The sequence below is a fragment of the Chrysemys picta genome, chromosome 3 (genome assembly GCF_011386835.1).
Source record: "Chrysemys picta bellii isolate R12L10 chromosome 3, ASM1138683v2, whole genome shotgun sequence".
In the NCBI taxonomy this organism is placed as follows: domain Eukaryota; kingdom Metazoa; phylum Chordata; order Testudines; family Emydidae; genus Chrysemys; species Chrysemys picta.
This window is the reverse complement of record NC_088793.1, coordinates 115,406,045-115,420,732: the sequence shown is the minus strand read 5'-3', so window position 1 is coordinate 115,420,732 and position 14,688 is coordinate 115,406,045. Positions and strand designations below refer to the sequence as shown.

Here is a 14,688-nt window from a genome sequence, read left to right as displayed (position 1 = left end):
TCTTTCAATTTGCAGATTAAAGATCTTTAACCAACTAGAGGATGAACTGAATTCATACCAGCATGAACTGCAGTGGTTGATGGACAAAGCAAAACAAATGGCCCAAAAGGATATAACATTAGCGCCTGAAATTGACAAAGAGATAAATCGTTTGGAAGCTACCTGGGAGGATACCAAGAAACTAATCCATGAAAAGTAAGTAGATTTTGGATATACTTAAAATGAAGGAGAATGAGTACCTTTCTTTTGGTAGAGGAAGAGAGCTTAGGTATTTGTATATTATTTCTTTTGCCACATCAACTTCAATATATAATAATACCACCTCGCAATCATATACTGTTTGATATCTTAAAAGCACTGTACAAACATGACATAATTGGGGGGAGGGATAGCTCAGTAGTTTGTGCATTGGCCTGCTAAACCCAGGGTTGTGAATTCAATCCTTGAGGGGGCCCCTTAGGGATCTGGGGCAAAATCAGTACTTGTTCCTGCTAATGAAGGCAGGGGGCTGGACTCAATGACCTTTCAAGGTCCCTTCCAGTTCTGGGAGATAGGATATCTTAAATTAATAAATCCATATTAATTATGTGCTCTTTTGTGCTTTTCTGAACTTACCCTGTGGTTGGAAAGTTTGGAAATGTCCATTAAGACTACATGAATACTATATAATTAGAATGTACATAATGCACTGTTTCCCTGCATGCTACCTCTGCTACATGCCAATCTTCCACTGGCTTGAAACTACTCCTGAGCTTAAGTCTCTTCTATGTCTGCATGTAGCACCACCCTCTAGGCAGTCAGCCCAGCTCAAGATTGTTTTGAGTAAAATCATAACTCAAGCCATTTGTTAGATCAGAGGTGGGCAAACTATGGCCCGCGGGCCACATGCGGCCTGTGGGACCATCCTGCCCAGCTAGTCCCTGGCCCCTCCCCTGCTGTCCCCTCTCGCCTGCAGCCTCAGCGCGACGCGACGCCTGCTCTGGGCGACGTGGTAAGGGGGTGTGGTATAGGGAGCGGGGGGGGGGGAAGGGGTTGGATAAGGGGCAGGGGGTTCCAGGGGGTAGTCAGGGAGCAGGGAGTGGTTGGATAGGTGTGGGATTTGGGAAGGGGGGCTGTCAGAGGGCGAGGGTGTGGATAGGGGGCAGGGCAGTCAGGGGACAGGGAGCAGGGAGGGTTGGATAGGGAGTGGGTTCCTGGGAGGGGGCCGTCAGGGGACAAGGAGCAGGTGGGGTTGGATGGGTTGGGGGTTCTGAGGGAGGCAGTCAGGGAGTGGATAGGGGGTGGGGGCCAGGCTGTTTGGGAAGGCACAGCCTTCCCTACCCGGACCACCATACAGTTTCGCAAACCCGATGTGGACCTCGGGCCAAAAAGTTTGCCCACCCTTTTGTTAGATAATACTCAGTAGGGCATGGTGGGGGTCTATCTGTCTATATAAGAATATAGATATATATTCTCTTGATATATATTCCAGTAATTTTTTCTCAGTCTTAACTGCATTTGCATTTGTTTGAAAAGAAAACTAACATTCTTTTAAGGTTTTTTTGCTTGTACATTCATTTTTTTGCTGGAATAAGTGGTAGGCTCTTTCAAACATGACTCTGGGTTACACTATAAAATTCCTCTCTCTCCTTAGTACTGACACCCTTCAAATATTTGTATACATGCTGGCACTTAGCCAAGCTATGTGTATTTCACTTCTATAGATTTCATCCTCTGTCAGTCCCTTTATCACAGTCACCACAGGTGTTATGTTCATTTGAATTCACTCTAGTTTCCCAATATCTATCTGGTAATGAGGTGTGCAGATCTGAACAAAGGGGAGGAGGAGGACTTAATTTACCAGGCTCTTATACCTATTCTGTCAAGGTCACTACCTGCTCCTCATCTTTATTTTATGTGCTGCAAAGGCATGGTTAAGGCAGCGAAAGCTCACTTTGAATGGGGGGATAGAGGTGAATAGTGAGATCTAAACACACAAAGCATTGTATTAAACCTGGGGAGTGGGAGGAAGTCAGCATGGCTGATCGACATGGGGAGTGGGAAGAGTCAGGGACAGTGGGGGAGGTCGGGGTTTGAGGAATAGGAAGGGGAGTCAGGGTGGGTGCTCTGTATGGGGAATGAGGAGAGCCTCATAGACTTGGGGTCCTTTGGGAGGGGGCAGCCAGCTCCAGTTTTGGGAGGGGTTCTGGAGGTTTGCATCTCTCTTGCTGGGGTAGCTGCTCCCAACCTGAACATCCCAGTTCCTGCCTGCTCCCGCTATGACAGCTGCTCTGGGTCCTGCTCTCACCTCCACTCCCAGAAGCCGTGGAGCCCCACTCAGCCTGAGTGCATAAAATAACTCACTTAAGAATGACACACGGAAATGGAAATATAGATCAGCATCCACAGTATTTCCATTGTGGAGGCACTAGCCCCAATGCCCCCCAGTTCCTCAGATGTCTCGGAGGCCAGACATAACCGCCTGGGAACTGAAGATACCATGCGTATATAAAGCCATACCTGCTTGCTTAATAATAAATAATAATTAATAATAGCACGTACATGTTCAAAGCAATGAAAAGACATTACCTAACTAATCCACATAATATCCCTTTGTGGAAGTATATTTATCCCTATTTTACATATGGGGAAATTGAGTCAGAACAGCAAAATGACCTACCCAAGGACACACAAAACAGCAAGTCAGAGGTAGAGCCAAGAATAAAACATGCAGTTTTAAGAGTTATGTAACTGGGTTATTTAGCTCCCTTTACCTCACCCAGCTACAGCCCAGCTATGGCAGTGAAGAAGAATGATTTGGTGGCTCGGGCACTAGACTGGGACTCAGGAGACCTGGGTTGAATTCCCTGTTGTGTCAGACTTGCTATATGGGAAGTCATTAGTCACTGAGTGCCTGAGCTCTCCATCTGTACAATGGAGATAACAGCCCTTCCCTATCTCACAGGGGTGTTGTGAGGATGAATACAGTAAAGACTATGAGTTGCTCAGATACTATGGTAGTGGGAACCATATAAGTACCTGAAAGTCAGTTTCATAGTGAGTCTTTCTGACCTGAAGAAATGTAATTTTAACTTTCATTTTTTAACAAATATAATTATTTATTTGAAGCTGTTTTCCTGTAAGCCAGAGGGAATCTTGCTGTGCATGGTTATTTCTCTGGTGTGCTCCTGAGAAGGAGATGAACTCAGAAATGACCGACGTTCACACTTGGCCATCTGTGGCTCTCAAATTCCTTTTGTCAATGGAACACTGTTTATAACAAAGTACATTATATAAAGAAAATATGGGCTTTCTCTTCTGTCTGACTCCTCCTCATGAAGAGCTTGAATTGGTTGAAAACTTCTATTGAACCTGAAGTTCCCTGTCTAGGCAGGGAAATCCAAAATAAAATCATAAGATCTGGCTTCAGCAGCAAACTGTTCCCTTTTCCAGGTGAATGGTCTCAAGCCAGAGGGGTTTGAAACAGTATTTTAAACTTAAGAAAGAAAATATTTTGACTGAAAAATCAGCGACGCCAGACAGGTCTCCCTCTTCTTCAGCCTTCATTTCTACTTTTTCCTTTTTAACCAAGAAGCTTGAAATCCTTCACTGAATTTAATTTAGTTGATACAAGAGGTTGAAAATGCACAATCAGAAGCCAGCTACATGGCACTGTGGTTTTCAGACAGCATGGTCCAGTAAGTAAGACGCTGAACTGGAAATCAAGAAACCTGGGTTGTACTACCAGCTCTGACATGCTGTGTAGCCTTTGGCAAGACACTTTGCTCAGATACCCCGCCTGTACAATAGCAGTGAGAGACCCTTCCTTTGTGAAGTGCTTTGAGATTGATGAATCAAGAGTGCTGTATAAGTGATAAGGATGATTATGTACATAACCACATAGATCCTGCTGCTTTAACATTCTAACCTGATTCCCCTGGGCCACTCCGGGGGAAGTTCTCCCTGACAAATGCCTGTGTCACATCCCCTGGATTCACAAATGTCAGAATGAACACCATTCTTTCAACACAGCTATTTTCCATTACAGACAGGAGCAGTGCCGCGTCCTGGTTGATTTGATGAAAGAATATCAGAGTTTGAAATCAGCAGTAACTAAAGTCATAGAGAATGGTGACAATGTGACTATGACCAAATCCATTTTGAAGGATCAGGAGGATATCAGAAGAGCTTTATCAAAGGTAATTCAGATATTTTCATTTAAAAATAACTGAATGGATCTTCGGTTTCAACAAATTTGGTGAATCATTTCTTTTTGTGTTTGACGAGAAGTTGGTCTGATCCTTGCTTAAAGTTCCTTGCAGTATTGGGGGCCAAATCATCTCCCTCTGAAATCAATGGTAAATCTCCCATTGGCTTTGATGGGGGAAGAATCTGGCCATTACTGTGCACTCTGCACATTTTGCAGGGAAACCTTTCAATTTCAATCTCCTTTTCTATTGTTTTAAGTATATTGTACATTCCTTTAGTGATTTTAAATGTACATTTGTATACAAGGAGAAGCTGTGCATAGATACTGGAGATGGATACTCTACTCAAAGGCACTGAGAAAGAAAATGCCTAACATGTTTCTAATGCTTTACCATAATAACCTCTTGGATGATTTTTGTTCATCTGAAAACAAAATGAAAGGACAAGCCAATAACTGAACTTCAGTCTCTTCCATGACAGTGCAGGGCACTGATGCTGCAACATCAGCAAATTAGCCTCTGCTTCTGAAACATGACACATTCTCTGTCTCCTTCCCCCAGCAATGGGATTAGTTCATAGGCGCCCACTCCAGGGCTGGAGCACCCCTGGGGAAAAAATGGTGGGTGCTGAGCATCCAGCGGCAGCCCTCCTATCAGCTCCCCCCAGCCACCCCCAGCGCCTCCCGCCCGCCGGTGAGCCCCGTGGAGCAGCACCTCTCCCTCCCTCCCACCCACCATGAACAGCTGTTTTGTGGTGTGCAAGAGGCTGGGAGGGAGGGGGAGGAGCAAGAACGCGGTACCCTCGAGGGAGGAATTGGGTGGGAAGGGGTGGGGTGGGGTGGGAAAAGGCGGGGTGGGGGAGGGCTTGCGTGGAGTGGGGACGGAGCCTGGGTCAGAACCGGGGGTCAGAAGACGGTGCCTGTGGATTAGTTTATCCAAAGTGGTTACTTTGATACAGTACTGGACACGGAAAAGTGTCAAGGACTTTGGTTCCCTATATTCCATACACTTCATGAATTACATTTATTACATTTCCAAATTCTGCTGGCCTGAAGTCACTCTTAAGACTCAACCTGCCTTGAGAGTAAGTTCTGAGTTAAACTCTCTCCATTCATTAGAAAGTGTTAATGTTGATGGGAAGCCTGTAGTGGGTTTATTGCAAAATCCTCATTAATATTCGGTAGTCAGCACCATAAAACACACAGTATTAAAACATGTCTCTTTATGGGCTATGTTTTATAAAAATCATAATATCTGGAATTATAATTCAGATAATCATCCTGTTAAAGTGAAGTTCTCTGAATTATAACTTCACAAACTGTTGCATAGAAGACTTTTAGTCCATAATGCTACAATGTCTGTTTTACAAAGGGTTTCTTTTATTTCTATTTAGTTTATTTTGATGTTGCTGGTAACATTTTTTTAATATAAGCCTTATGACAGTGACCTCCTGACAACATTGGCCAAAAGAACATATGCAGGAGTTTGCAAGATCCCTCATACAGCCATGCCAGCATGTGTCAACCCTCACTTGCAGCACATTCTGCATGCACGTCTGTCTGAGGCTCTCAAAGCACTTTTCAAACATTAGTGAATTATGCTGCATGACTGTTATGTGTTTCTGTTATCCCCATTTTGCAGGTGGGAAAATGGCGGCTTGGAAAGTTTGTAAATTATTAGCCCAAGGTCCCACAGCAAGTTATTGCAGAGTGGGAAAACAACCCAGGTCTTGTTACTCCCACTCAGATTTTATGGCCAGAAGGGACCATCATGATCATCTAGTTCAATGGTTCTCAAACTTTTGTATTGTGACCCCTTCCACACAGCAAACCTATGAGTGCGACCCCCCCCTTATAAATTAAAAATACTTTTTTGTATTTAACACTATTATAAATGCTGGAGGTGAAGTGGGATTTGGGGGTGGAGGCTGACAGCTCGGGACCCCCCACATAATAACCTTGCGACCCCCAGTTTGAGAACCCCTGATCTAGTCTGACCTTCTGCTCATCACAGCCACAGAACCTCACCCACTCAGTCCTGTAATAGGCCCATAACCTCTTATTGCATAACCACTCATGTACTTTAACTGTCAGAACATTATTTTCTTATTCCACTTATTCCAAGAACTACAGATTGCCTTGTCTTTAGTGACATCGACAACTGTTAGTAAGAAACTAGAATAACTATAAAACACATTCCATATGTTCAGTGACTTTAGGTCTCTAGAGGTGGATGGCTGGGGAGCTGAATTTTTATTTATTTATTTATGACTGTATTAAACAAGCAAACATTTATGTTTACAGCATGAAGCTGTCAAGAATGAACTAAATGACAGACAGAAAGAGCTGGATGCCTTCACTAATAAAGGAAAACACTTGCTAGCAGAGCTGAAGAGAATTCATAACTGTGATCCCATGCTGGTGAAAACAGATATGAACAGTACTGTGGACAAATGGCTGGATGTAAGGACAATGAATGATGTTTTCCTTATACGGCAGACTCAGTTTACAGTCCGAGAATACGTTGCAATGTGTGTGCTTCTCTTAGGAACTGAAAATACTTTTTTTTTTTTAACTAAAGGTGACTTTGGAATAAATCTCAGAGGGCTAAATCATAAATATTTTGGGATTGGTTTGTACCTACAGTATGTGCTCATAGAAATATATATCAGGTACATTTGCTAGATTTAAAAAAAGGCATTTTTTGAGAAACTGACTATTTGGATGTAATTTACTATAAACCAGACCAGTGCACACTTCTGTTGGTGTCTGAAATACAGGTATGTGTAAATTTGGACCAGATCCTCGTCTGCTGTAAATCAGTGACGCTTCTTTAAAGTCAATGCAGGTACACTGATTTACACCAACTGAGTATGTGGCCCATCGTATATTACAAAACATAATATTTTAAGATTTCATATCTATAGAACTTTATTTGCAAATCCCTTTATGGTTTGAAATCCTTCTGAAGCTCTTAGTGAGCTGCTCTTTTCTGTTCTTGTACCATACATTTGGGGTTTGCTCAGATGAGAAATTCCTTAGCGTGCATGATGAACTGCTCCCTACTTACCTCCTGACCCCAGGTTAGTTGCAAGCCTCATGAGTTTTGAAAACCGCAGCCTATTTAGCTGAGACTGCTAAGCCATTTGAGGTCCCTTGATGGGTTTAAGCAGAGGTATGATGCTTATTTGAAGTCAAAGAAGGGAAACCGGAAAGGAGAGTGTGTGTGTGTGTGTAGGGGGAGTGTATGTATGCAGAGAGTTAATCTAAAAGAAGGTTCATGTTTGGTTTGAGACTTGGATTTTTTGGACCCATTTCATTCCTCACTACTAATGAACTAGTTTTGATGCATCAAAATTGGCTCTAAGGTGAATTTTCAATGTTTGGTGGGATCCTAGCAATATAACACATTTTAAAGTCAATGAACATTTGTTCAGCTAATTCCACTTGCGACTCTTTTCCTAGTCAAAGTATACACATTCAGAGGCATCGGCATGTAGTGGTTTATGTCAGTTTTACCATAAATAGACCTGAAATGCAGATAATAGTCTTGCTGTTCTGAATGTGTTTCTGTTTGTAAAATAAGAGACCCGAGGTTAGGTTTTCCAGTTGTTTCTGAGCTACTTTTCTTGCAATTGGATCAAGCTTAAAGAAATGTGAAATTAATTATTAAGGATATTGATGTCTGTCCCTCTCCAACAGGTGTCAGAGAGGACTGAAGACAATGTAGAAAAGTTGAGTGTAAGCGTGTCTCTATGGGATGATGTGCTCACCATTGGAGATGAAATTGATGCATGGTGCAGTAATGCCATCTCTCAATTGAATGAAGGTATCAGCAACCTGAACAGCAGCCAGAAAATGGAGGCCTTCCTGAAGGAATTTCAGGTGCTTACCAAAAAAAATGATACAAATGTTTGAAATGCTTTAATTCAGAGTCTCAGCTGGTGTAAATCATCATAGCTTCACAGAAGTAAGTGAAATTATGCCGATATACATCAGCCGAGAATCTGGCTTTTTTTGTTCTTGATCTTTTGTTCAGTTACACTATTACCAAACATAGCAACCCATTAGGGAGAATGTAAAAATCTAGTAGCTATATCCCACTCTCTTTTTGAGACTGTCTGTTAGTATCAGAACTAATACTGGCATTAAACTGCATTTAACTCCATCATTATCTTTCTTATAACCACGCCTCCTTATATGAGGCTTGTCAAAAAATTAAGGATGGGATTTTGAGACAGTCAGCATTGGCTTTACTCTAGTCCCATTGGAGCTGATGGGAGTTTTACCATTAACTTCAATAGGAATAGAGTTAGGTCAATGCTGAGCACTTTTGAAAATCCCAATTTAAAAGTCAGACGTTCCTGTAGATACAATGAAGGTGATATGGTGTGCTGAAAGGTAAAGGGCAAATTATTTGGGCCTGGTTTGATTTCGCTCAATATGTTCAGAAACTAATTTAGTAAAATAAGAGCAAGCCCACCTATGTGGACACTCTTAAATTGGTTTAAGAGTGCCTTATATCCCTTTTGCTGTTGATTCCATGCAGCACCCTTTCTTGCAAGTCTCACTCCATGGTAAATCTCTCTGCATATCTGGAATGTTTCAAACTATGGCTTAGTCACACAGCAGGTGGTGGATCCAGTGTTGAAGTTCACTAGTACTTCATTTCTGTAACACTATGATTACTCTGCATTAACAATAATTACAGCAGATTCGCATTCATTAATAATACTCTAATGCATTACTTTGGCTTTTGTCTAGAATGGGCTGTTAAATAAGAGTTGATTTAATACATTAGACCAGAGATTCCCAAATTCTAGTATGTGACCATTGGTGGTATGTGAGCTTGATGGTCCATCAGTTCACTTCTCGACAATTTTCTAAGAAGGTGGGATGTGAACCAATAAAGTTTGAGAGCCACTATATTAGACTCTAAATCCTAGAAAAGTGAAGGAGCTGTGGTACTACAGCACTCCCTTGCTATGGGTATTTATGAAATTAGTGTTGTGTCAAAAATATACAGCAGGTCCATTGTAGAATGGGCTTCTTCTACTTCCTCTGGAATTAATTTAAAAAAGTGATCGTAAATTAAACAGATAATGAGTTTATATTAGTAATACAGGTAAATAGTATGAAAAGCTTCAAAGGGAACATATTTGCTTTGATTACATTAAAACTGTATTCCATTGTCTCCATTTCTCACTGGGACCAGCCAAACAAACTGGTGTTAAACAGTTTGGTTTTGCATAGAACCAGACTGTGTCCAGGCCTCAGGTGTGCAAGGGACAGACTGAGCTCAAGAACTGTACAGGAGTTGATTACAGTGGATGTCTTTACACTCAGGGACTGCAAGAATTCTGCACAGCTACCACTACTCTGCATTGGCTTCTGCAAAGGAATGAGCAGGACTGTAGCCCATTAGCCCCCCCCCACCCCCTGCCATCTGGACCAGCCAATAGAAAAGTCTCAGCACAGAGAGAAGCACACACTGTCCCTACTTTGCAAGTGCCACAGCATCTGCATGTCTCAGGAGCTCTGGAAGGCATTGTGCATCCCTGAAGCACAATGCGTCCTGGAATTTTTGCTGAGGTGGTTCTGCACCACATTAATGCCACAATTTAGCCCTTAATGTACCTCTTCTAATCAATGAGATCTGTGTTAATTTAATGTTCCCTGCAATAGCATGCATATTTGTATCAGAAATTTGTTTAGTATTTCAGATCTCAGGAAGCTACAAAGTGAAAGTTATGAGCTTTCTCTGTAATGTTTAACAAATAAAATGTTTCTCTAGAATTTTCATTGAAATATAAACAGTAAACTAGAGATCCTGACATGTCAGTGAATAAAGGGCAGTAGTCATATTACAACTCTTTTCAACACAGAATTTAGTTCTACATTTGACTTTTTTTCAGAGCTCAGTAATAAAAAACAGAGGGTTGTGCACTATACTCTGCATTCCATTAAGTGGAACCTAATGACCATAGTAAATTTTTCCAGTCTCATAAACAAAGACATTCCCATTTTTACTGAGCCACTTTTCAGAGACTCAAGCTGTTAAACATTTTAAACTCTAAAATGACCTGTGTGTGGTTTTTTAGTGAAGAGGAAAATTTCTGAACTTAATATACAAAAGGAAAGAAGTGAAGTATTTTTGTGAAACAAGGAAACCAAGGGATAATGATGTTTAACTTTGTTTGAATAGCAAAACTTCTTTCTTTCTTTCTTTCTTTCTTTCTTTCTTTCTTTCTTTCTTTCTTTCTTTCTTTCTTTCTTTCTTTCTTTCTTTCTATTTATTGAGCACCTACCAATAGCTTCATTCAGCTCTTTATGATCAGTATAAAATATTTATTACATTCTGTTTTACAGTCTGAAGTTTTAAATAAAGGACAGAAGTTGGAGGAGCTTAGTTCAAAAGTTTCAGATCTCAAAGAACTGACCAATAGTCAAGAGTCAACTGCAGATCTTCAGGTAAGAGTTAGGTGTCACTCATCACAATCTGTATCCTTCTGAAATTGTGCCCCTTCTATAGCCTTTGTCTATTGGGGGGGTGGGGGGAGGCATATTACACTTGCTCTTATTCTGATAATTTTTCTTCCTATTGAGAGAGTTCTCAATTAGTTACTGACATTGTTTCTGAACAAAATACTGTAGAATACAGAGGGGTTGAAGTTTTATAAGCACTTGCCACCATCTGAATTTAGAGTTAGCTTCTTATTTGAAAGGTAATGTTGCACTGGAGCATAATTATGTTGGCCTACTTTACAAAACCAAGAAACAGCACATTGGATTAGAATCAGTGCATCAAACTAATTATTATTAGAAATTGGCCAAAACAGGAACCTTGAATCCCCATTTACTGTTTTTTTTTATTATTATTATTTTAGAGGTCTGATTCAGATGAAGACTCATTTTGTTTAATGACTCCAATGTTGAATCTGCAGAGAGGGAGACTAACTTTTTAATTTTCTCAGAGTTGGATAGCCATTCATTCAGGGTTAAATTTTGGCTCTACTGAAGTCAATGACAAAACTTCCATTGACTTCAGTGGAGCCAGGATTTCACCCTCAGTGTCTGCCATTTTCATTTACTTTAAATATTTGTATCCATTCACATAAAAAAGAAAAAAAAGGGCCTTACATCCCACTTTCCCTTTTTTCCATTTGTTATACCACGTGAACTGCCCATCAGTTATAATACTAGGCCCAAGTGATTCACTGTAGTGCTATAATGTATGAAATTTTGGTTTTAGTTCCTAGAAGCAGATTTAAGGCAAAAACTGGAACATGCCAAAGAAATGTCTGAGACAGCAAAAGAGACACTGGAAGATTTCAGTGCTCAGAAGATGCAGTTACTAAAGTTTATAGATCACATGACAGACTGGCTCACAAAAGTAGAAGAGTCACTGTTAAACTGTGCTTGTAACCAAGATCCCAAGAGTTTAGGTAAAGTGAAGGTAAGTGTTACAGAAGATATACTTTCCATTGCATAGTGGCTCCTGTATTTAATTCTAGCATTGTTTTATGTGATTGGTCATAATGACAGTCAATTTATTAAAATGTACATGTTAATTTTAATCTGATCAGATTAAAATGATCTCAGTTTATTAAAATGTACATGTTAATTTTCATCTGATCAGATTAAAACTATCTATTTTTATACTTTAGGATATCAATGAAGAACACACTGTCATATTTTTAAAGAAATGAATGGCATTTCTGATCTTTATTTTTTCTCATTGTATTGCAAAGCTTTTGGAGAAATGAAATGAATAGCAGTCTTTTTTATTGTGACAGGAACTAATGTTGTTTCATCTAACTGTTTTCAGGCATTGCTTTAGAATGTTTGCTATCCTGTTTTTTGCTCTTCTAATTGTTGTGAATTTGGAGCTCATGCAATTAAGGGCTAATAGCTCTGATAGAACTCAGCATAATATTAGGTTCTACCCTAATGCACCTCAGTTGTCACCTACAGCAGCTCCTCTATCTAAATCCTAGACTCTCCGTTAATACTGACTACCACGCATGGCCATATTGTGACAAAAAGCATGGAGGTTTTTGTGGTGTAAATAAATGGCAATTCTGATGAAACAGCCACTCTCAACTTTAGTTTTGATATAAATTTAGCTTTGTATGCTGTTCCCCAGATGGATAAAGGCAATGCTAATGATCCTCCCACTGTCTCCCAAACTCCCAACTCACATTGCTTTCCTAAGGTACCTTTGAACTGGGCAGAAAAATGCCGACAAAACTTTTTTTTTTTTGCTGGAATTTGCCAATTTGTCAAAATAGAAATATTTTCCAGAGATGGTTTGATTTTTATAAAGTTCTGATGGGACACAGGCTGGGACCAGTGAAACCCTGTCAGCCAGGCAGGTTTTGATCAGAAACTGATCTGCTTTTCTGCCAGCTTGCCCACCTGGTTCCTCAGCAGCTGGAGTCAGAGACTCCAGTGCTTCCAGAGTCCATGGCTCTGGGGCTGCCCACCAGATGGACTGCCCTGGAGCTGGGGCTCCATCTCATTTAATGGAAAATGTCCAGAAAAATTGTTCCAAAGCAGAATGAAACCAAGTTTAGAAATTCCATTAATGGAATTATCTTTCTCCACACAGCTCTTTTGTACCCCAAATGAACCCTCACTGTTGACTGCAAATAAACATTATTTTCAGTTGTGCTTTAAAAAAAATATATTTTTAAAAAATGACAGTAGTGATTGCTAAAAAGAGCTATTTTTCTGTGCTGATTTGACATTCTCTAGGAGCCAGTTGGGAAATATCAGGAAATTGTATAATCTAGTACCCTGTTCCTCAATTCCCTCCACAAATTCCTTGCTGCAGAGTGCTCTTGGTAACTGCAACAAGTGGCTGGATGAAGGGCAGAGGAGCAGGCAAGTAGAGGAAATAGGCAGCTGTTTTGTTTAGCTGGGCGTGTCGCACTGACAATGCAATCTTATCCTTTAGGAAACACAAAAAGAGCTTCAGCTCCAGCAGAGCAGCATCGATTCGACTCAGGAGAACCTCAATAGCCTGTGTCGCAAGTACCACACAGTGGAACTGGAGACTCTGGCTTGCACTGTCACTTCACTGATACAGAAGTATGAAGCTGTGACCCAACTGTGTTCCAGAACGCAGGCCAGCATGCAGGAGTCCCTGGAGAAACACGTCCTCAGTGAGTCTGAGTGCTTGTTAAGATGAGCTGTTAGACCACAGCCATGAATCAGACTGCCTCAGAAGAGTCTGCCAGAGAGTGTTGGTGGAAAGTTTCCGTTGACATCATTTACAGTGACACTCTTGTTCTTGTATAGAGGCTTTCATAAAAGTGCTTTCACCAAATGCTAGTTTCAATCTCTGTTGCAAACTGAAGGGTTTACAAAAACAAAATTCAACCTCATTTAATACACACAGTCCTCATGACAGGAGTTCCAATTCAGCCTTTCCTGATGAAATCCTCCTGTGTTTCTCATCTTCCACTTAGTCCCATTATAATCCCCCTTGTTATAAAACATCTCTTTATAGCACACAAATGCTCTATATAGTCTATCACCAAGGCCAGTCTCATGGTGCCTGATGCAAAGGCCACTGAAGTCAATAAGAGTCTTTCCTTTAGCTCCAACAGGCTTTGGATCAGGCCCCCAATGAGGGAGGATAAGATATCTGCACTGGTATTTTGGATTGTACAAGCGTAAAATGCCTTTTTTGGAAACTTGTTCATATCTTCGGTTTCTTTTTAAAAGCTTCGATGCAGGAATTCCAGGAGTGGTTTTCTGGGATGAAGGAAGCAGTAAAAGAGTCGTCTGATAGGTCTGGAGACAGCAAAGCCATAGAAGCAAAGCTACATGATTTGCAGGTAGAGTTATCAAATCAAGAGGTGATAATTAGCTACTTTTGGCAATTTGCATCCATGTCTTACCTAATTTACATCTACAGAAATCTGACAAATACATTTTTTCTAGAAAGAAAATATAAAAATGGATCCAAATAGCAATAAATTACTGTACCACATCCAAAAGATGTCAACCAAATGTATTTCAGCTTGTGGGATTTTTTGTTCTGTTAAAACTCTTCTTGCTTCCTCTCTGCAAATTTCTATATCCTATTTTCTCCTTTGTCTCTGTCTTCCTCTCACTCTGTCCCTTATCCCTTTCCTATCTTTCCCTACAATATCTTTCTTTCTTCTTCCCACTCCTTCACACTTTATTGCTCACTGCCTTACTGATATGATATATACAATGATATGATATATTAGGACTTCCTTGATCTGATCTGTCATGGAAAAGACTGCAAACAGGGCAAACGCTGCTCCAATTCTTGTAAATAACCGTAATCCCTAAAATGTCTGCCCATAGTCTTGGAGATTACATAAAACAAGCAGAGAGGGCTGGGTATGTATTGGGAACAGATGGGAATTGTCCATTCCATCCATCATAGATTTTAATAAAATGGTCCAGTTGTAATCAGTTCCACTACTAGACATTGGCTCTGAACTTCTTAGAGAAGTCTGGCC

The 14,688-nt window shown here is 40.6% G+C and overlaps 1 protein-coding gene across 21 annotated transcripts in view; it reads left to right on the top strand.

Moving 5' to 3' along the window:
• Nucleotides 1-14,688, top strand: part of SYNE1 (spectrin repeat containing nuclear envelope protein 1) — a 488,794-nt gene that overhangs the window by 214,429 nt on the left and 259,677 nt on the right. For all 21 annotated transcript variants that reach the window (XR_010599728.1, XR_002889944.3, XR_010599727.1 and 18 more), the window contains 8 exons: nucleotides 16-195; nucleotides 4,028-4,178; nucleotides 6,491-6,649; nucleotides 7,889-8,071; nucleotides 10,556-10,657; nucleotides 11,439-11,642; nucleotides 13,146-13,353; nucleotides 13,919-14,031. Coding sequence is in view for 18 of the 21 variants with exons in the window: in XM_065588833.1 (XP_065444905.1) it covers nucleotides 16-195; nucleotides 4,028-4,178; nucleotides 6,491-6,649; nucleotides 7,889-8,071; nucleotides 10,556-10,657; nucleotides 11,439-11,642; nucleotides 13,146-13,353; nucleotides 13,919-14,031 (1,300 nt within the window). In the remaining 3 variants the exon portion in view is untranslated. The remainder of the gene's footprint in view (nucleotides 1-15; nucleotides 196-4,027; nucleotides 4,179-6,490; nucleotides 6,650-7,888; nucleotides 8,072-10,555; nucleotides 10,658-11,438; nucleotides 11,643-13,145; nucleotides 13,354-13,918; nucleotides 14,032-14,688) is intronic.